We start from the raw sequence: 24525 nt of genomic DNA, 5'->3' as shown, positions 1-24525 counted from the left end.
GTCTTATTTTTGGCTTCGGGAGTGAGTGGTATTTGTAGGAATCCGTTGGATAGATCTAATGTCGTAAATATTACACCGTGCGATAGGACTCCAAGTTGCGAGTCGACGTCAAGCATCGGATACGGCTGATGTACGGTCTGTTGATTAAGGCGTCGATAGTCCACACACAACCGTTTTTCGCCCGAGGACTTATTGACCAGGAGTACCGGGCTGGCATAGGAAGAAGTAGAGTCGCTTTATTATTCCTGCTTCTCGCCATTCGCGTAACGTGGTGCTTATAATACGTCGGTCGGAGGGTGACGTCCGATTCGGTTTTAAACTAACAGGCAAACTGCCCGGCGTTTCGGTGATGTCCATAGCGATGACATCGGTGCAACCCAATTCCGTAATATTTTTCGCAAAAGCATCGCGATATTCGTTAAGCAACGCGACTAACGTTTCGCGTTGCGAGGCGGATACGTGCGAGTCGATAACAACGTCATTTTCAGTTATAGGAGCTTTCGTTGGACGCACCGGTTCCTCTACGGCGACGTATACATTTTCGTCGGCATGCGACATATCGAGCGCGTCGGCCTGGACGCGGTTCATCGAATCGAAAACTATCTCACCTCCTTGTTTTGAATAGTTCACGGGAGGCAGATCGAGCCAGGTCCGACCAACCAGCACGTCTACCGGAATCGAGCTGTCCGGCACTATCTTAATGGTGTGATCGGCTGCTAACACGCCTTCAATCGCGACTTCGGCGTCCCCTTCTCCAATAGTAGAGGTACTCGGCTGTGAGGCATTACCAACAGTGTAAAGCGGACACACGGCGTCGCGTATAGAGACGTTGCACTCACGGGCAGCTGATATACGCATCAAAACGGCTGAACTGCCCGTGTCAATAAGACCATCAACGGGTCGTCCGTTGATTCTCACAGTTTTTAAATACGGGTTTTTCGATTTTGCACTCGCGGTCGCGTCGGCACGGAAAGCCAGGTCGGTAACGGACGCGGATTCGGAACGTTCGATAGCGTCTACGGGGCAACGACCTCGAGTGTGTTGGTCCGAACCACAGTTAGAGCACTTCATCGGACGTCGAGGTTTCGGGCAGTCCTTAGAGATGTGCCCCGCAGCGCGGCAGTTGAAACAGTAGATCGTCGAACGTTCTCTCGGAACGTCTGTTTTGGCCTCGGCCTTGTACGTCGCCGATTTAGTGCCAGCGCCAATCGTCGTTTTCGGCGGAACAGCGGGCGCGACGTATGTCGATTTCGCACCTAGCGGTTCAGTAACGGATTTTTGTTTAACATGTCGTGGCTAAGTGGACGCTGAATTAGCGGTCTCGAACTTTTCTTTGCGCTTCGCGCGCATGCGTTCCCAGTCACGGATGTCTGACAGCAGGTCATCGCGGTTGGAGTGCGTACGACCGTACACCCAGTCGTGTAGCGTCCCAGCATACAGGAGGACAAACGACTGGTGTTGAGGTAGATGGATTGGGTGTAATAAGTATAACAACTTAATTTGTGATTAATTTATTAGATATTTATTTGAATTCTATGTAAATAAAACACTTTTACTGCATAAAATGATTTGGTTGCAAAATATTCTAAGTCCGAATAATTAAATCAGACTGGTGTCTGGCGTGAAGGTGCTTGTTCTGACTCTGGTGGCTCACGTCTGAATTGGGTCTAATCGGGGCTCTCCTATATAGTCCAGATAGTCCTACTCTCTGCATTTCCTCTCCTATCGATAAGATACGTATGTGTCCATGGCCGAGTCGTGCAAAAGCATACGCGTGTATTATTTTAATATCGCCGCTTCCCACGCCCATGCGACCGGTCGGTCCACATCCTGGTTATTCGCGACACGTAATCTCCATAACCCGACGACATTAATCATATCTCTAGATACGCCTGCCAAGACTACGATTTCATATTTAATATTTCGTATATTTAATTCCAATTATGGTAATATTTTGGAAAGGCTAGAAGTTTGGCCTTCGATATAACTATTGAGGTCCTACACAATATAATTGGTTGGCGAAATCATACGCCCCATCATATGCGTGTTTAGATGTCTCAGCGGGACGTCAGTACATAGCACGGGTGCTATGTACTGACGTCCCGCTGAGACATCTAAACACGCATATACACATTACACATAGATATGTATAAGTGACCCTGGGGCGTATGAATTCGCCAACCAATTCTATTGTATAGGACCTCAATAGTTATATCGAAGGCCAAACTTCTAGCCTTTCCAAAATATTACTATAGTAATTAGATATACGAAATATTAAATATGAAATCGTAGTCTTGACAGGCGTATCTAGAGATATGATTAATGTCGTCGGGTTATGGAGATTACGTATCGCGAATAACCAGGATGTGGACCGACCGGTCGCATGGGCGTGGGAAGCTGCGATATTAAAATAATACACGCGTACGCTTTTGCACGACTCGGCCATGGACACATACGTATCTTATCGATAGGAGAGGAAACGCAGAGAGTAGGACTATCTGGACTATATAGGAGAGCCCCGATTAGACCCAATTCAGACGTGAGCCACCAGAGTCAGAACAAGCACCTTCACGCCAGACACCAGTCCAATTTAATTATTCGGACTTAGAATATTTTACAACCAAATAATTTTGTGCAGTAAAAGTGTTTTATTTACATAATAATCAAATAAATACCTAATAAATTAATCACAAATTAAGTTGTTATACTTATTACACCCAATCCATCTACCTCAACACCAGTCGTTTGTCCTCCTGTATGCTGGGACGCTACAAATTTGGCGCAGTCGGTAGGATTTTCCATCAACGGGAAGCTGAAAATTTTTTGTTTTCAACTTCACGGAGGCAACTCACCCAAGAGTCACGTTTGGAGGACTGATCACCTTCCAGCAACTCCGGGAAAAAGAGAATCTACGTAGCAAGCAGCTAGAGCAGTCAGGACAACAACAAGAGCAACAATGGAAGCAACTCAAGCAGTGACAGTATTGTGAGTTGTAATTTAAGTTTTGGGGTACTTATTTATGTAGGAATTTTAATTATAAGGCTCTGTCACGTCTCCTTTGGACCTGTTAGGACCATCGTATAAAATTTATTGTGAAGGTGTATATATATATATTATCTGCTTAAAGAAATAATATGGTAGGTAATGTATAAAAGTGTAGGAAAATTTTGAGAAATATATATATGTTATCTACTTAAAGAAATAATATGGTAGGTAATGTATAAAAGTGTAGGATAATTTTGAGTATATAAAGGGTATATGTACCGATAAAAGTGTTATAAAGAGAATAAATGAGTATAAAGTGAATTTAAATAAATGTTATATGAGAATAATTTTGTGGTATAAATTAATATGAAATGAATATAAGTGAAAATAAATGAGAATAATTTTGAGATATAAAAGTGAATATAATATAATTGAGAAAATAATAAAGAGTATATATATAATTGGAATTGCGCGCGTAATGTCCTATAATGTAATGTCATATAATGCAAGGTCATATAATAGATTGAATTGAAATAAAGAGATATTGAGTTAAAAAAATAATTGAGAGTTTATTAAATGGTAGTTAAACCATAATTTTTGTGATTTTGAGAAATATTGATATAAATGGATAATTGAGTTTTAAAAAGAAGAAATAAATAAGTGAATAAATATTTGAAATAAATGTGCGCACATACATATATAAGTTGAATTAAAAGAGAAATACTAAAGAGTAAAATTGAATAAAGTGTAATTGAGAAAAGATATATAATAGAGTAGCTTAGGGGCCCTAGAATAAGCATTATATTAAATAAATTAGTGAGAAATAAATCGTAGTGAATATTGGAGTATTGGGTAATAAATATAATAGTTACTTTTAGTAAATAATTAAATTAAGAATTTCAAAATAAATATTTTGAACAGTTATAGAATTAATAATAAATAGTGGTTATTAAATAAATAGTGATAGAATAGTTAGCGACATTAGAATACAATTTAGGTATTTAAATTTTAGGTACATAAAATAAATAAATAATTTTATTTAAATAATTTTACTAAATGAATAAAATATACATTGATGAATAAAAATTTGGGAGATACGTCAGAGAATCCGACAGGGAATTTAACGGAAATAAATAACGATAGTACTGCGGACATAGGCGTACAGGTAGGAGAGGCAAGCGGTGCTAGCGTAGTAGCTGCCGAAACAAATATAGTAAAAATCGAAGAGTTAATCGATTTGAATAAAACAATTGAATACCCGAGTCCACAATATTCTGACCAAGATAGGTATTTAAGAACAGCTAAGGGAATAGCTTGGGTAGATTTAATTGAAACACCGAGTAGTTTACCTAGAAGAGGAGGAACTCGATCTGATCCGGGGGTAATACACACGGAATTAGTCGCAGAGAAACGAACCAGAAAAGTTAGTAACGCTACACTAGAAATGGAATTCGATAAAGCTACGTCCCTTATACCGATATGTACGGGCGCGAATAATGTCGCGGAATTTATTAATACGTGTGATATTGTTGTAAAAGCAGTAGATAAGGATAAATTAGACTTGTTAGTTAAAGTAATAAATTCGAAGTTAGCCGGAAATGCTTTAGAAGCATGTAAATACATAGACTAGTACATGGAATAGTATAAAGTCAATTCTAAAGGGAGCTTTTGAACATAAGTCATCTGAGAGGACACTGACTTTAGGGTTACACTTTGCGCGTATGAAAGAAAACGAGTGCGTCGCGGAGTACGCGAGTCGAATCGAAGAAATCTATTATAAATTATGTACAATTGCAACAGAGAAATTAAATGAAGCCGAAGCCAAAATCTATAAAAGTCAACTTAAAAATCAGGCATTAATAATTTTTGTTAACGGGTTACCGAAACATTTAAATCTTGCACTAAAAGCTAGGGATCCAAAAACTTTAGAGGATGCTATGCAGGTAGCGAAAGACGAAGAAACCGAATATAATGCTAATTTAGATGTAGAAAAATTACGGAAAAACTTGGAAAGACAAGATTTAAACGGGGGAAATGTACTTGAAAATAAGTTTAGGAAACAAGGAAATGATAATAATAGTAACAAACAAAATTTTAATCGCGGAAATAATAGATATAATAATTATAACAACGGGTATAACGATTCTAATAGGCGAGCTAATAATAACGTATATAATAATACATCCGATAAAAATTTTAATCGGAACGGATATAATAACGGAAGACAAAACCAGAGCAATTTTAATCAGCGTAATAATAATCAAAACAGGATATCGCCAAATAACGCAGGATGTCATATCTGTGGCGGCACAAATCATTTCGCACGAGACTGTAGGCAGGCAGGTCAAAATCTGAGACAAAACATTAATATGAATAGACAACAAATTCCAAATTTCAATCCGCGTAGAAACAACAATAGTAATAATAACGTAGTGGAACCACTGAGTTGCACCTATTGCAATAAAAGAGGACACGAAATTTCGAGTTGTTACACAAAACAGCGAAACGATAGGAATAATGCAAATTCGTCGGGAAACGCTCAGATGCCAACCTCGAGTGGGGTGAGATTGGTACATCAAATAATCGATTCAGAACCCTCACAGAGCGATGCTTACGCATTTCAACAGCTATAATTCAAAATCATATAATGTTACAATCACCTAGTTTTAATACAGAAAACGTTCAATTACTATTAGACACGGGTAGCGATTTAAATTTAATAAAAATAAATAAATTAGCTAATAACACGATAATAAATGAAAATGAAAAAATTTATCTAAAAGGCATAAACGAAAAAATAGTTCCTACAATTGGACGTACAATAATTACATTAATAATAGATAAAAACGAATTTAAAACTGACTTTTTTGTAGTAGATAAACAGTTTCCGGTCGATAAGGACGGAATACTAGGACAGAAATTTCTGATAGAGAATAACGCTATAATCGATATCGCAAATAGTACATTAACAATAAAAGATAAAAATGACTTTAACGAAAATAAAATATGTTTCACATTAAAACCGCGAACGGAAACGGTGGTTTGCATACCGATTGCAGATCCCGATATGGAAAATAAAAATATTTTAATAAATAAACAACAATTATCAGAGGATGTGTATTGCGCAAATATATATAATACGGTTAAAAATGGCAAGATTACAGTTAGTGTATTAAATATATCAGAAGTAGCACAGGAAGTGAAATTAGCGCAGATTAATAAAATATCATATGAATATGACGTGGATACAGATAATCACGAAATAAAAAATATAGTTCATGATAGTGCACGCGTAGATAAAATAAAAAGTCTTATTAGGAGTGACCATTTAAATACAGAAGAAACGCATGATGCAGTTTGTAAAAAGACACATAATATAACACATGCCCACGATCCTCGGACGGATGTACAATTTACAAAATGTATATTTGACCACGTAGTAAGAAAAATGGGGTATGATAATTTAATTAAACATTTTAGATAACTATAGGTAGAGAATAGAAAACTATGGATGGACCGCTACGACTTGAGACCTATGCAAAAGAGTCGTAACGGATATGTCCATAGGTTGGAATAGATAAAGAACACCGGAAAAACCGGATAGTACCTATAAACTAGAATATATATATATACACTTAGAACGTATAGAATGTATGGTTAAGGGAATTAAATTAAAGGGATAAGTTAGTTAGAGGAACTTTATTAATATTGTTATAAAAAAAAAAAAAAATGAAAAAAAAAAATAATGTAAACTATGGTTATGGGAAAATATTATTATAGGACAATTATGTTAATCAAATAAATAAACAATTAATGGAATATACATGTACTACTAACACAATCTTTATTATTATATAAGTACAAACAAAAAAAAAAAAAAAAAAATATATTACTAATATAACTATTAACCAAAAATATATCATATTATATAAAACATTATTATTATTGTAATCTAATTATTGTAAATGCGATAAGCATATAGATATATTTATACATTATAATCATTGCATGTAAAATTACGAAATTGTAAGAACTTGTAAAACATATAACATTTGAATTTGTACACAAGCTAAAGCTTGTAAATGTAAAAATGTAAAATAACTGTTACAGATACTATTTAAAGATTTCTGTCTTGAGGACAGAAACCTTTTTTTTAGGGGGGAGGTGCTATGTACTGACGTCCCGCTGAGACATCTAAACACGCATATACACATTACACATAGATATGTATAAGTGACCCTGGGGCGTATGAATTCGCCAACCAATTCTATTGTATAGGACCTCAATAGTTATATCGAAGGCCAAACTTCTAGCCTTTCCAAAATATTACTATAGTAATTAGATATACGAAATATTAAATATGAAATCGTAGTCTTGACAGGCGTATCTAGAGATATGATTAATGTCGTCGGGTTATGGAGATTACGTATCGCGAATAACCAGGATGTGGACCGACCGGTCGCATGGGCGTGGGAAGCTGCGATATTAAAATAATACACGCGTACGCTTTTGCACGACTCGGCCATGGACACATACGTATCTTATCGATAGGAGAGGAAACGCAGAGAGTAGGACTATCTGGACTATATAGGAGAGCCCCGATTAGACCCAATTCAGACGTGAGCCACCAGAGTCAGAACAAGCACCTTCACGCCAGACACCAGTCCAATTTAATTATTCGGACTTAGAATATTTTACAACCAAATCATTTTGTGCAGTAAAAGTGTTTTATTTACATAATAATCAAATAAATACCTAATAAATTAATCACAAATTAAGTTGTTATACTTATTACACCCAATCCATCTACCTCAACACCAGTCGTTTGTCCTCCTGTATGCTGGGACGCTACACGGGTGTCGGCAAACTCCAGATCGAGCGAGTGACATAGACCGATTTTGGCGTAGAAGTAGTCGATGGTTGGTTCATTCGGCTCCTGTATTCGCATTTCAAGTTCTCGCCACAAATCCGCTTTGCGCAGCGTGCGCACGAATGTCGCCCTAAACTTGCGGACGAAAGTGTCCCAGTCACGAAACTCCTCGAGCAGATACCAGCTTCGCGCAGCTTCTGCGACATGTGAACGGACGTATAGCAATCGGTATCTTAGTGGCCACTGGTTAACTTGCGCCAGACCGTCGATCGAACTAATCCAATCCTCTGCTCGACTGCTAGACTCGTGTCCAGTGAATGACCATATGGACGTTCCTACGTCTGGGAGAATACGATAATCGACTGTCGAAGTAGTCTCGGAGATATCGTCGGGTTTAGTAGTCTGAGGGCGAACAGACTGCGGACCCGCAGTAGACTCGAGTTTTTGTAGTCTTTCGGTTAGTTCAGCCACGGTACTGAACAGTTCGTTGTATGTCGGAGCCTTCGGCATACTTTCGTTGTCGGGATTATTCATCGCGACCGTCGTCTGACTACAAAAGTAAATAAAACGTTAACGCTCAACGAAGGTAAACACCGATAGGAGTGCAATACGACTCCGTGATACGGCGGAATGTGGTCGCGATACCGCGTGATAACGACTTCGCGATATGGCGCGAATATGATCGCGATAACGATGCAACCCGGTTGCGGTAACGACGCGAACCCGGTTGCGGTACGTCACAGCGCAATCCCGCTACAGGCTAACCTCAAATAACAGGTTGGACCTTGGACTCGACTGCCGTCTGCCGGCACTTGCCTAAATAAAACACGTGACGTTGTTCGCACGACGAACTCGAACTATGCGACAGGCGTTAGAAACTCGCGGAGTTGGCACCTCACAACTTCGCGGTCACGATAACTTCCACGAGTACGGCGAAACGCAAAAACGACTGCGCGTAACGATGGCACAACCACGAGATGGATACGATCGACTCTTGTTACGAAAGAGTCGTTATCCCACTTCTGAATTGTAAAGAACGTATTCTAGATTGTCAGGATTATTAAGAACGAACGATTACTTTTATATGCGGCTGATAATTTATTAAACAACAGATCGACAACAGTAGTTAAACTAATTGGTATTAACACTATTAACGGGAAACGGCAGTTCGTCCGCGGACACACACGTCGTGTCCGACGGTTACGGCAAAACAGGCCGATCGTCACGGCGACGATCGGTCCGGTAGAGCTCGCAACAGTGTCGCCCCGCGGTCGACAAAAATTATCTCTAACACAACGTAGGCATTTAAGTATTAGAATTTTATCCTTATTCCTTAGTATTTCAAGTAGAATAACTCTGGAAGTTTCCGTTCGAATTTTGATTGCAATATGTCAAAATTTTCAGAAAAATTATCTGAATCACATTTTGCTTTAAAACATATAGGTTGTCATTTGAAAAACCAAAGTTGGTATCGCTACAGGATACTCCTTAAAAGTTGTGAAAAATCTAAGTACTCAAAAATATCGCCTTTAACTACACTTAAATATTCCAAAAATCAAAATTTGAATATATGCATAATTTAAGCATCAAAATGGGTCGAGCATGCTTAAAAAATCACCCTGTATAATATGCAATATATAACGATGATATAAAAATTAGAATAAATATAGTTTTTTAACATTTTCAAAACATTGGATGGAAAATTGATGTATAATATTTTATATGTAATAATTTGAAAATATTGTGACAATATTTGGCCTTAAATATTTGAAGACTAATTCAAATATTGTGAAAATATTTATATATTCAAATTGCTGTGTGGGGAAGGATAAAATAATGAATAAAATATAAAATGTAAATAAACTATTACAAAGCTCAAATATTTCAATTGATCAGGCTTCAAAAATGTTATATTAAATGTTCATTAAATGTTTCTCTTCAAAAAATGCGTGATTGGGAACGAACAAATTTTAAAGCTATTAGTATTAGTGATTAAGTTAAAATACAATCTGAATTAAAAATTAAAAATAAAGCAGTTATGGGTGAAGATATTTTTGCAAATCAATTTTTAATATTAGAGAATACCTGCTTCAAAGTTCTTGATAATATTATTATGATGGCTCAAATTAAATGGAGGTTTAAAAATTATCAAATATTGCTGATGATTTTCAATTCATTTCTGGTCATTCACTATCTCTATCTGTTACATAAGTTGAAACATTGAAAAAATGAGCAGCTGATTTAGTAGGTAATCAAATACAATGAAGATATAGGTATGCCAAGAAATAATTAATGAAATGGAACTTTTTAATATCAAGATCAGAAACCAAAGTTACAAAACGCAACTGTTTTAAATATTTTAAATGCAATTAAAAATATGAACTTGATTCAACTTGCCGAACTTAATGATTGCATTTAGATTGTCACTTCTAAGGAACACTCTTTTAGTAGGTAAATTGAAATTTAACTAGGACGTATTTACAATCAACCACATATGATATATCGCAAGAAAGATTAACTAATTCAGCAATTTTGTAAATTGAGAATGAAATAACAAAACACGTTGATAATGAAGACGTAATTAAAGATTTTGTTTCAATAGTCTGAGAAAATTAAGTTTTTAACTAAGTACATAATACATACGCACATTTAATATAATATATACATATGAGTAGTATAGATGTACCATTCCTGGCGCACTTTTATTTTTATCAGTAAAAGATCACAAAGAAAACAATGTGTAAAAAGATCAGACAATTGAAATGCAATAATAATTAAAATATTTTTCATAGAACTTATGATATTAATAATTGAAAATTGAAATGCAATAATTATTAAAATATTTTTCATAGAACTTATGATATTAATAATTGAAAATTTAAATGCAATATTTCCCCAAAAATATTTTTCACAAAAAATATGAAATTAATAATTGAAAATTGAAATGCAATAATTATTAAAATATTTTTCATAGAACTTATGATATTAATAATTGAAAATTTAAATGCAATAATTATTAAAATATTTTTTTTTTTACAAAACTTATATTATTAATAATTAAAATTTTTTTTAAAAACATATATTTAAACGCATGCCCAATGCAGGCACACATTATTATTATAAACATTTTTTAATAGAACAATTCTATTAAAAATATTTTTCTAATCTTTTTGATTTTGATTTCTAATTAGTGTATTCAGATGGTTTACAAAATCATTTCTATCTATGTTTGTTTTATAATGTCCCCAAGCTAATGTATCAATACCATTGTCCAAAATAAATCTTTTATCATCATAAACACTTAGAGCTTTTTTGTTTTGTTCTACAGTAAAAATATCATGTTTCTTAGTTCTAAATAAATTTTGTTTAACATATTTTGATTCTTTTGTTAGTAAACAATTTTCAAAATCATTAAAACATATTTTATTTTCCACAACATTTTTTTTAACACCTTTAGCTTTTTTAATTTCTTTTTCAGTATCTATGATTCGATGTGAATATAATTTGGATCTTAAACCTATAAATTCAGTCATAATTTTTCCATTTAACTCATCTTTAAACTTTCCTAAGACTTTTTTGTTAACTAAAGGTAAACCATAAATATTATCTTTTGAATAATCTGAAGTGTCAAAATGATCTAACATAATTTTCATATCTTGATAAAAATCATTAGTTTTTATTTCTAATATTAGTGAATCTGTATCTGTATATAACAATCTAACTCTATTTCCATATTTTTTCTTTATAATATTATAATAAAAATCATACATTAACATTTTAGATAAATCTAAAATACACATTCCTAGATATATTGGTTGTTTGAAAGATATTTGTGTTCTTTTCATATGTACTGCAGCTAAATTTTCTGTAAAAATTGACCTTCTATCAAAATTTGGTTTTGCAATTAATTTGTCTAAGCTGAGTGCATTAGAACATAATCTTATATCAACATGATTTCGAACATTCATCATAGTACGTCCATAAACACTATTATTCATTAGTTTGAAATAGTCTTTTTCAAACTCATTCTTAGCTTCTGATCTGAGATTAGTATTAAAATCAATATACACTTTTAACCAAGGAGATTGACTAAATTCTAACACTCTATGAATTTTCTCTATCTTTAATCCTAAATTAATATATAATTTTAGTGTTTCATAATGTATTATATATTTTTTCTTATCATACAAAGTTGTTAATAATTTTGGGAGTTGTTCGTTATCAAAATGTTTTTCTGGTGCTAAAGGAAAATCTGAATGTATATCATGAAGTTCTTTAGGGTAAGATAAATCTACTTCTAAAATATAACCTTTACATGATTTATCAGAAATATTCATTACATCAAAATTCTTCACATTATCAACCCATTTGAAATCTCCAGTAGGTAAATATTTACTCATTGCCCACCCATAAAGATTATTTGCATCCAAATATTGTAAAAATATTGACTCCTCCTTTTTTTTAAATTTATCTCCCATGTATTTATTGTTTGCTTTTGAATATCTTTGACTACATTGAGATAAACCACCTCGAATTCCAGATTCGAACATCAATACTTGATCTATATCTGTTAATAAATCTAATTTTACTTTTGTCATTCTTAACATACAATCCCATGCAAATCCTGGTGTTGTGTAATACCACATAGGATCTAATTTATATTTTTTTAAAGAAATATCTCTAAAATTTTCTATTATATCTGTTGATAATAAAACATCGATCTTATTATATAAACTAGTGAATTCACGCATATTTTGTATATTAAACACTTTCCAAATTTTCTGTGAGTTTTCATATTCCTCTTTAGTTATATTTTTATTAGTAAGAGAACTATAAAATTTTTCAATAGGAGGTAAACATGTTTCATTAAATTTTTCTTCACAATCCATATACTCATAGGGATAAGCTAACTTTCTAGTAACTAAATCTAAATGTTCTTCAGGAAAATATTTACTAAGTTCTTTAAATTTATTTTTTAAATTTAATTTTGAATCATTTCTTAAATTATTTGTTAACTTGTCTAAAGAACTAGGTAAAAATTTGAATGAATCAATAAATCTTAATTCTGTATAAATTTTTATTTCTTCGCCTTTCCTAGTTACTTTACGTGGCATCATTTTTGAAAAAGAAATATATTTTTCCTCATTATTTGCGAGTAATTTTATTTTTTCATTATCATTCCCAAATTCTTTTATAAATAGATGGGCATCATAACCTGAAAGATTATGAAAAACAATTGGAATAAAACGTGGATTTTGATAATTAAGATTACAGATAGAATGTGCTGCTCCTCTATATTATCCAGTTAAGTGCTCATGATCCCGAACTTTTCGCATATTTTTATTTTTATTTTCTATTTCGTTTTTAAGTTTATCTTCATACAATTTTAATTTTTTAGCATCATCGTCTTCAACTATTTTAAAATTTTTGTAATATTTAATTACATCTTTAATTATTTTAAAATTTTTTTTATATAATTTTAATTTTTTAGCATCATCACCGTCTTTAACTATTTTAAATTTTTTGTAATATTCAATAACATCTTTAATTATTTTAAATTTTTTCTCTAGCATTGGAGGTAAATCTGATAAATATCTTTCACAAATATGACATTTATCAGATTTATTATAATAATTATTTAATTGTTCTGCATTCAAAGTTTTCATAGGAACTATTTTATCATACATTTTAGAAATAAGTATTTCTTCATTTTTCATACATTCATAAAATTTTTGAGCAACGTTTGGACCAGAATATTCTACAGGAGGTTTATAATCATCATTACTATATTTAATATAATAACAAAAATTATTAGGTATATGTTTCTGATAGCATTTTGTAAAAGATTCTGTATCATTTGGTTGACAAGTATATATTGGTTTAAGTGTACATTCAAAGTCAGCATAAATCACAAAAGGGACTCTTAATGAATGATTATAATTTTGAAATTCTAAAGTTTTATTATAGGCTTCTGGTAGAACTATTTTAGCAGCTTTATTATTAGCACAATAAATTTGATGGTCATTTAACTTATTTTTTGTATCAAAACTATTTAAACACATTTTACATATAAGTCTTTTATGACCATCTTTTGTCATTTGACTTCCACAAAGTTTCCATAAATCCTTAATCCAACAATAATGACCTTTATTCTTATTATCCTTTCTTAAATACATCAAACCTATATGATTGGTTTTTTCTATAATAGTTACTTCTAAAGGTACAATTACTTTTTTATCTAAACAATAAATATTAATAGAAATATCTTTTGTTCTTTTAACAAATTTTGGAACGTCTGTGGTTTTTACTGGAAATTCAATACCTTTTAATGCATTATCAAATTCATTTTCAAAAGGAATATATTTAGTTACTCTTTGCGCATCTTTTTTAGCAGGATGTAAAGCAGAGAGTATTGCCCAAAGAAAACATTTATCATCTTTATTTTTAACATTGATAATAGCTTTTTTATCTCCAATATGTTTAGGTAATGGAATATATGAAGAACCCTTAAAAGGAACATATTTATTTATATTTATTCCCAAACTTAAAATTTGATGAAGTCTCCATTGAGAATCTTTCATTTCAAACACTTCAATTTCATTTAAAATTTTAATTTTTTCATTTGTATAATAATCATTTAAGTCAGAATTTGTAGTTAAAATTTTATTTGTTGTTTTAAAATTATATTCTTTATATTCCATATTTTCTTCATTAGTACCTCTCTTATATATAGCAAGAAATATAATATTAACTTTTAAATTTTTCTTCTTTAATGCATGTTTAAGTTGTCCTATTACTGAATTATCTAAACGATTTAAAAACACTTGAACATCTTTAATACCCATATTATTATTTTTAATAACATAAGTTTTTAATCTACTTTGAAATGCTGTTTCTTCATTTTTTAAAATAGGGCGAATCATGTTGTTCTTTTCAAACATTTTTGCACTAAAATTGAAAACTCTATGTGGTTTGGATATTATCTCTTTTTTTGTTCTTATTTGTTTGTTATTTGTTTTTGGTATTTTCTCTTTTTTTTGTCTTATTTGTTTTGTTGTTCTACCTTTGTATGTTTTATTAAACTTAGGTTTAATTGATTGATCTACATCATTTGTTTGATGACGAATAGATTTCAAATGTCTAGACCAATTTTTGTAAGTAACTGTTAAGTTACATTTATCACAAGTTTTGTTAGGATATGTTTTTTTGTTATCCATTTTATTAATATTAACATTTCCTTTAACTAAGGAATCAATTTTATTTAAACTTTCCATTCTTTATTATAGAGGATATTATTTTTTTTTTACATTCAAATTTTTAATAGAAATTATTCTATTAAAAATACATTTTTTAAAAACAGATAAGAGTTGACCTACTTACTATCCCACCTCTCATCTGTTGTATTATAGATATCACTTCCTTTAACTCATGTCATTTAAAAACAATGTGAAACATATAGTCGATTTATTTAATTTAATATTATTTTAATATTAAGATCCCATAAAAAATTTACACATTTTAATATTTCCTAAATCTTGAACAACCTTAACATCTTCTAGAAAACGATGTCTATAATTACCTGTTGTAATTATCATATCATTGGCTATTCTACAAAGTTCTAACCAACTTGGTGAATGTAATAGTTTAGAAATATAAGGATTTCTAGTATTATCATCTTCTTGATCAATAATGAAAATATTTCCATAAATTGGAATTTTATGTAAATTATATTTAATTATTTCAGTATTATCATGATATTCAATAGCACAAAATTCAACATATAAATTATCTTTTTTTGAAAATTTTTTCATATATTTTTTTATATCATTTTTCATTAATTTCAAATAATTATATTTGTTTTGTTTTTCTTGATTAATTGGTAATCCTTTGTATGTTTTATTATATCTAAAAGGTACAATTGTTTGATCTATATCATTTGATTGATGACGAATAGTTTTCAAATGAGCAGCCCAATTTTTGCTATCAACTGTTAAGTTACATTTATCACAAATTTTGGGAGGATATGTTTTTTTGTTATTCATTTTATTATTATCAATTTCTTTAACTAAGGGTTCAGTAATATTTAATATATTCATTTTATTATTGTTATCAATTTCTTTAACTAAGGGTTCAGTAATATTTAATATATTCATTATTTATTATAAAAAATATTATTATTTTTTAGATTCAATTTATTAATAGAATAATTTCGATTAAAAATAACAATACATAATATCTGGAGACAATAATATAGAAAATTTATTAGAATTTATGTAATTTATTAACATTGATCCTCTACGGGTTAAAGTTAATAACTTACATAATTCTGTTTTTTGCATCTCTTCGTTATAAAAACTCCCTTCAACCTCTTTATTGTTTAAATCTATAATTTTATAGGTTATAGGCTTTGTGTTTAAAATTTCATTAACTATAAATATTTCTGTTGTCCAATTTTTACTATATTTATTAGCAAATGTTTTTTTATAAGCTTTTATTCTGACTCTATCACCCACGCTAAATTTTATTTTTAATTTAGGTTTGTTTTTTGTAAAAAATAATTTGCGTAGAACAAGGTCTTCGTTAGATTTATTTACTTCACAAGGTTTCATACCAATAGATCTATGTATATCATCAAAATTATATTCATATATTAAAGATTGTAAAATGTTAAACCATTTTTTAGATTTTTGCATTTCAAATTTTATTCTCATTTTTTTGTTTAATGTTCTATTAAATCGCTCAATAATTGCAGATTTTTCTTCGTTTTGAGTATGATACATATGAATATTATATTTTTCCAAAGTTTGTTTAAAATGTTTATTTACAAACTCCAAGCCTTTATCAACATGTAGTGATTTTGGTGGTTGATGTTTTTGTGATTTAGATTGTTTTATTATTTTTTCAAATGTTTTTGAAACACTAATACCATCTTTATTTTTGAGTGGTAATGCCCATACAAATTTTGAAAAAGTATCTATAACAGTAATTATATAACAATAACCTTTATTTTCATTTGAATAATTTCTCATTATAACTAAATCAGCAGCCCATAGATCATCAATACCTTTAGTGATAATCCTTCTTTTAGGAAATCTTAATCTGACTGGTTTATGAAGTTCTTTAGCTAATAAAAATTTGTCTGTATTATTTGAAATATTTTGATTTATAGATTTATTGGTGACGGGTTGTTCAATTTCAGATGATGTTGTAAATTTACTTTTATTTGTTTTACAATCCAAACATTTTGTTGAAATTCTCCATCGACCATTAACTGTTTGCATTTTAATAGGATTTAAATTTTTTGTTCTTTTTTTACATTTAAGACAATGTATAGTTTGTAATAATTCATCGCGTTTATGAAGTTCTTTAGCTAATAAAAATTTGTCTGTATTATTTGAAATATTTTGATTTATAGATTTATTGGTGACGGGTTGTTCAATTTCAGATGATGTTGTAAATTTACTTTTATTTGTTTTACAATCCAAACATTTTGTTGAAATTCTCCATTGACCATTAACTGTTTGTATTTTAATAGGATTTAAATTTTTTGTTCTTTTTTTACATTTAAGACAATGTATAGTTTGTAATAATTCATCGCTCATTTTATATTGCAAAAATTTTTATTTGATTTTTCAAAAAATCTTTGGAAATAATTTTAGACTATCAGACTATGAGGGGGACTTAAAGAGAATTAAAATTAAAAATGTTTAAAGCAAAAATGAACTTTCTAACATAAATATTACCGGAGTTATACTTAAATCAAAAATATGAAGTGAGGGGTAAACTTTTAGTATATAGTGTAGATAAGTATATAAATAATATCTGTGCTGTTCCGACTTGATAATATCAATTATTAAATGAATTATCAGACTTTAAAATATTTAATAATAATAATAATAATAATAACAAATATTTTCAATTGAAAAAAAAAATCTGAAAAAAAATGCAAAAAATCGGTAAAATCATTCCCAGCTTTACAGATACCCGTTATGAAAAAAGGAGGCCGGAACTCTTTTACAGATATCTGTAAAGCTATCGTGGGAGGGAGAAATTATCCAAGTGTTGTTGATCGTCAACTACAGTTTTTCAGTAGAACTAGATAGGTGGGCGCCTACACCTATCCAATTTACTGTAAACGTCTTCAAAGCATGATTAAATTAGCAGGAGAATATGCAGCGCCACACATTCCCCACTAATTACGATCTTACTAAGAACACATTTAAAACAAACGCATTAACTGACCAGGCTACAACACTTGGACATGTATAAATGATATTTAAACACTATTTAAATAATTCGATAAATAAAAACCTCATAATATATATATATATATGATAAGATATTCAATACCGGATGTTAAAAAAAAATAATCAGTCTAGCTACACAAACGTTGATATATTATATATTATTATTATTATACGTAAATATTATTATACGTAATTATTCATCTTATACTTATACAGTTATACGTAATTATTCAACGTAGTTATGTTGTTTTTTCATTACCTACTAATTTGATCATCGAATGTAAACATGAAAATAAACAATGTCTACGTGAAAATGGTAAATATGATAGTGATAGTGATTATAATGAATATAATATATTTAACCTGGTATTATCTCAAATCGAACTACGTAAAAAACAGTGTGAAGAATATGAACATGAAATCAAGAAACTTAAGAAACATAAGAATATGCTTTATTTCCGCAATGTGACAATAAAGATAATAGAACAACGTGAACATGAACGTGAACGTGTACGTGAACGTGTACGTGAACGTGAACGTGTACGTGAACGTGAACGTGAACGTGAACGTGAACGTGAACGTGAACGTGAACGTGAACGTGAAAATCAACAACGACAACGTGAACATAATTAATTGATTTACATAGTTATGTTGTTATGCTTAAATGTATGTTTTAATGTTTCGATGTTTAAAAATTTTTATTTTTATTATAATAAATAATAGAAATGGAAAATTTTAAAGCATCTTTAAATAAATGCGACAACACTCAATATGATTTTGTAAAATTAGATACATTAGAACAAGGAAAAAAATATGAGGTGACTTTTTTCGAATATTTTGATACAGAGCATGGTAAAACAATAACTGTTGTATTAGATAATAAAATTAGAGTATTTTTACCAAATAGATATTTAGATAATTATGAAATGACAGATGAAAATATATCGTTATATAAAAATTCGAAAACAAAATTTAATCTTATTTATAAAGGAATGAAAAAATTAAACAAAGGAAAATCAATGCATTTGATTGATTTTGAATAAATTAGAAAAAAAAATATATAAACTTTTATAAATGGTATTTATAAAAGTAAAAAAAAATGGTTATATTCATTTACCACAACCAGAATTCAATGATAATAATAAATTCAAAATAGGTCTCGAATCAATGTATTTAAAAAGTTTAAATTTGATTAATATTGAATCAGATTGTAAAATAGAAATTGAACATAGAGAAATATATATAAAAAAAGGTATATATAGCATTTCATATTTAAATAAATTAATTGAACCGGTATTCTTATCTTATAATAATAAAAAAATTCAAATTGAATCTCCTTGTTATTATAAATTAGATGAAAAATTTAAAAAAAATTTAGGATTTGAAAATACAGAATTTGATTTTTCATTAGTTGGTAATACTTTAATGTATTGTCCTACTTCTGAAGAAAAATATATAAATATAGATCAAGAATGTATAATTAGATTAGGTAGAAATGGTGAAATACCGAAGATTGAAATTCCAATAGGAATATACACAATAAATGAAATTGAAAATTTAATGAATTGTTATGATTTTCCTAAAATAAGTCTTGAATTAATTGATGATTTTTTAAATATTACAGCCTCAATCGGTCTAAGTTTTGATGAATATTTATCAAATTGTTTAGGTTTTGATTATATGGGATATTTAATCCCTATAAATAGGGTATGGCCTGATTCGTGGAAACTAGGTCCTGATATTGAATATACAATAACAGGATCAAACAAACCAATTTTTTATACACAATGTTTTTTAAAAAATATAAACGGTGTTATATTTAGCCAAACAAAAAAATCTGATAAAATATATAAAACTAAAATTGAAGGTAACTATTCAATTGATCAATTGAATAGTATATTACCTTCAAATATCAAATTACTAAATGATAATAATTTTATTAAATTAACTTCAAAAAATACTTGTTTGATAGACGAAAATTTAAAATTAAGTTTAGGGATTGATAATAATTTTTTATATAAACATGTAGGAGATTCTGAAAAATTAGATAGTAATATAAATAAACAATTGTTAGAAGTACATTGCAACATAATTGAAAAGTCTGTTTCATCTATTGATGAAAAAGTTATCGAAGAGGAACTTTTGTTTGTTTTTTATTATGATTCAAATAATCCTTTTATAAGATGTAATCCAATAATGTACAGACAAGTAAATGTAAGAACAATTCAAATGATAAAAATATATATTCTTGATCAAAATGGTGATATTGTTAATTTTGGTGATGATTTTATTGTTTATCTTGATCTAATTGAAGAAAAACAAAATAAATATTAAAATTATTTTTCAATAGAAATATTTCTATTGAAAACACAAAAATTTATTCCAGAAAGAGGTGGAGTACTATTATTGTTGTCAGAAAGACATGAAAATAATTCTCTTAAAAGAAGTGTAAATCTATTATCTAATTTAATTAGTAAAAGATTCTTCAATTGTTCCTTTTTCAATATCAAATAAAAATTCATCATTTCTGATGAAAAATACATAACAAATTGTACTTTTAGGTAAATCTTCATTGAAATCCACATGTAAAATAATATTTTGTTTAGTTGCAGAAATATTTGTTGGTTGTCTAGTCATGTTTACAAGATATATTGTTCTAAATGTTTTAAAATCGTTTGGATCATTATACATCAAAGGAAGTTCTTGATGAGTTTTATGAAAAGTTTTTTTATAATCCATTAAACTATCATAAGCTTCACAATATTTTTCATTCTTAAAATCTAAATCTTGAGTTTCTTCAGGATAACGTCTTCCATTTATTTCAAACCTAAAATTTTTCACATTACAATGATCAAATTCACAAGGATCATGTTCTTGAGTATTTAACTTGTTTGTTTGAAATACCACACCCGCAAACAAAGGACTATTAAGACTTCGATATTGAGTTGTTAAATCGAGTTTTATGGTTTTTCCTGATATATTTCTTTCTTCAATACATTGCCATGATTTAAAATTAAAAATATATTTTTTTTCTTGAGAAATTGTTTTTAAATCATTTAACAATAAAACTTTATACATAGGATTGAATTCTAAAATTGGAATTTTAATTGTAAATTCATCAATAATAATTTTTCCATCTTCTGTACCTGTAACAACTTTTTTTATTAACGCATCATCATCTGTATTTCTCGTAAAACTTATTTCCATATCACCTTGGAAAACAGGATATATTTGGTCTTTAAACCATCCTAATCCGAATTGTGATAACTTACCCATTACATTAAAACGACCTCCACCTTTATATTTACTTGAAAATCCTGAGTTTATAATTGGTCCGTTTGGATCCACAGAAAAATCTAACACACCTTTAATTGTACTAGCAACTCCTGGATTTTCGATTTCATCCAAGACTTTACCATGTTTTTTAACTTCAATTCTAGTAAATAAAAATGCAGGAAAATTATCAATTAGTTGTATTTTTGAATCTTTAGGATAATCTTTTCCATCTTTTTGCAAATATCTACCATAAATATAAAACTTTGCATCTTTAATGCTCAGAAAATCATCTATATTATCTATTCTAAAAATTGTAGTTTTATTAGGTGTATTAAGTTGTGAATTATTCAAAGGTAAAAAAGTTTTATATTGAGATCTTTCAATATATTGATCGTATTTTTTAAAAATATTATACATTATTATTTATAATAGCAAATATATATATTTTTTTTTATATAAATGGATAAATTAATGGTAAAAAAATATATTGAAGATGATAGTAAAGAAAAATCTTTATTTGAAATACCTTCACGAGTTTTAGTGGTAGGAGCATCTGGCTGTGGTAAAACAACTTTGTTGTATAATATGATTATAAGTTATTGGATTCCATATAAAAATCTATATATTTTTACAAAAAATATTGATCAGCCAGTTTATAAAAAATTAAAAAAAATATTTGATGAAATATCTTCTATAAACATTCATTTTTCTGATGGTGATATAATATCTGTTGATGATTGTGAACCTAATAGTGTAGTGGTTATTGATGATTTTCTTTTAGAAGATCAAAAGTTGATAATGGAATATTTTATAAGATCGAGATCAAAGAATATTAGTGTTATTTATTTAACACAAAGTTATACTTCAGTAGATATAAAAACAATAAGAAATAATTTAACTGTTTTAATTGTTTTTAATCAATCAAATTATTATATTAAAAAAATATGGTCCGATTTTATTAGTAAAATTATACCATTAGACAAATTTAAAGACATTTTTAGAACTTATTGTAAAACATATGATAAAAAAAATAAAATAAAAACATATGGTTTCATAACAATAGACATAATAAAAAATGTTATCTATGACAATAAAGGTAATGATATTTTAAGTATTGATGAACGATAAAATTTTTTTTTTATTTAATAAATGGATATCAAACAAATTCAAAATGAATTAAAAAAAAAAATTAAAAAAAATGTAACATTTGAAGATCAAAACAATTCCAAGGTAGGAAATAACTTAGAAAACGAAACAGACAAAATGAAACAATTAATTCATCTTAGACAAAATTTACAAAAAACTTTTAAAAAATCAGATTTAGAACAATCCGAAAAAAATTTAAATTTTATAAAAAAAGATGAAGATGAAGATGAAGGTGACAACAATAACGCGTCCCCTATTCTCGGGCACGTTGAATATACACCAAAAAATATCCAAAAAATAATTAATCTTAAAAAAAATTTACAAAATAACTATAGAAAAACAGTTTTAAACGATAAATATACATCAAAAGAAAAAGTAAAACATTATGAACCAATATTAAAAGCCTTATCAAATGTTGAATCATCTGTTAATGATGTTAAAGAGGTTGCTATTAAAACCGATAATGATATTCAAAAGATGATAATACCTACTCCTTATAAACCTCGTAATCCAGAATTATTACGATTAACAGAAGATCAAGATAATATGAAAACACCTAAAAGTTCTCCACTAATAACAACAAATAAATCTCCTATGCCTAAAAATATAATAATATTAGGTGAAAATGCGCAAAAATATTTACCAACTTTACCAAATGAAGCTAAAGGTGTTAATCCATTTGGAATATATTATATAAGTAAAACTGATGAATTCATGATCGGAAAATACCCTATAATATTTGACTTTGATGATATAATTTTAAATGGAAAAAAACATATACTAACCCCAGGTATGTGGAGATTATTAACTCATACAGATGTTACAAAATCAGAATTTTATACAAAAGAAGATTTTGAAAATTATGAAAAAATATTAATTGAAACAGATTCAATATACCAAAATAATGATATTAACACAGGAAAACCTAAATCAAGTGGAAGTGCTAAATATAATGAAATGATTAAACCTATTTGGGAAAAAATTAAACTAACATCAACAAAAACTAAAGAAAGTAAACCAAAAACATCAAAAAAAGATAAATCACCAACACTGAAAGAATCACAAAGTTTACCCAAAGGAGAAGGTTTAATAAAATATACAAATAATCCTATTGAATTTATTTATATCGATAATATAATAAAAATAATTGACAGACTATATTTTATATTAGCAGAAGAAATAGCGGGAAATTATGGTTTTCATAATGAAAAACTTGGTATTGTTCATTTGTTTAAACGAAACATGGAAACACTGATTGATACTCCCAAAAAAGGTGTTGAATATTTACTACAATCTTTGTTAAATTTACCAAAAGAAACAACAAATAAGTTAGAATATAATATTAAACAATTAATTGACAGACTACATGTTATATCATCTGCAGAAAGATCGGGAAAAAACACTTATCATGATGAAAAACTTGAAATTCTTAATTTTTGTATTAAAAAAATAGAAAAGATAATTGATATTCCCGTTAAAGGTGTAGAATACTTAATGTCGTATATTTCACATTTACCAAAGGATATTATAAAAGGTTCAGGGTTTTTTAATGATTTTTTAAATTGTTCAAAATTACCTCCGATACATTGGCCTGGATATAATTATCTAGGACCATTTACAAATTTAGATAAAAATATTCCCCCGATTAACAAGTTAGACGAATATGCAAGAGAACATGATTATTTTTATAAAGATCATAAAGATACTAAAACAAGACATATCGCTGATAAAAATTTACAACAAAAAGCAATGGAAAGATTTTATGCTTCTGATAGTTCTTTGAATGAAAAAATTGCTGCTTTGACAACTGCAAATGTAATGAAAACAAAAAGATATTTAGGAATGAATTTAATATTTGAATAAAATTTAATATTTTGTATAATAAAATGCATTTTAAATTAACTGAAAACCATAAAAAAAAATTGGCTGAAGCTCATAAAAAAAATTCTAATGCAACAATTCATATTGCTAGTGATAAAATATATAAAGGAGAAAATAAAT

At 29.1% G+C, this 24525-nt stretch overlaps 1 protein-coding gene across 1 annotated transcript; it reads right to left on the bottom strand.

Moving 5' to 3' along the window:
- Positions 1-189: 189 nt before the first annotated feature.
- On the bottom strand, positions 190-1071 carry LOC149060204 (uncharacterized). Its single transcript, XM_089228219.1, has one exon. It carries the CDS (start codon positions 1069-1071, stop codon positions 190-192), a length of 882 nt encoding a protein of 293 aa, XP_089084345.1.
- Between the last annotated feature and the right edge of the window lie 23454 nt (positions 1072-24525).

This window comes from Diuraphis noxia, unplaced genomic scaffold, assembly GCF_037042655.1.
Source record: "Diuraphis noxia isolate RWA-SAM2 unplaced genomic scaffold, SU_Dnox_SAM2 contig0001, whole genome shotgun sequence".
Lineage (NCBI taxonomy): Eukaryota > Metazoa > Arthropoda > Insecta > Hemiptera > Aphididae > Diuraphis > Diuraphis noxia.
This window is presented reverse-complemented; position numbering and strand designations above follow the sequence as displayed.

What these genes read in the sequence shown, in the direction of transcription:
- LOC149060204 (XM_089228219.1), bottom strand. Translation starts at nt 1,071, where the DNA reads ATGAAGTGCTCTAACTGTGGTTCGGACCAACACACTCGAGGTCGTTGC.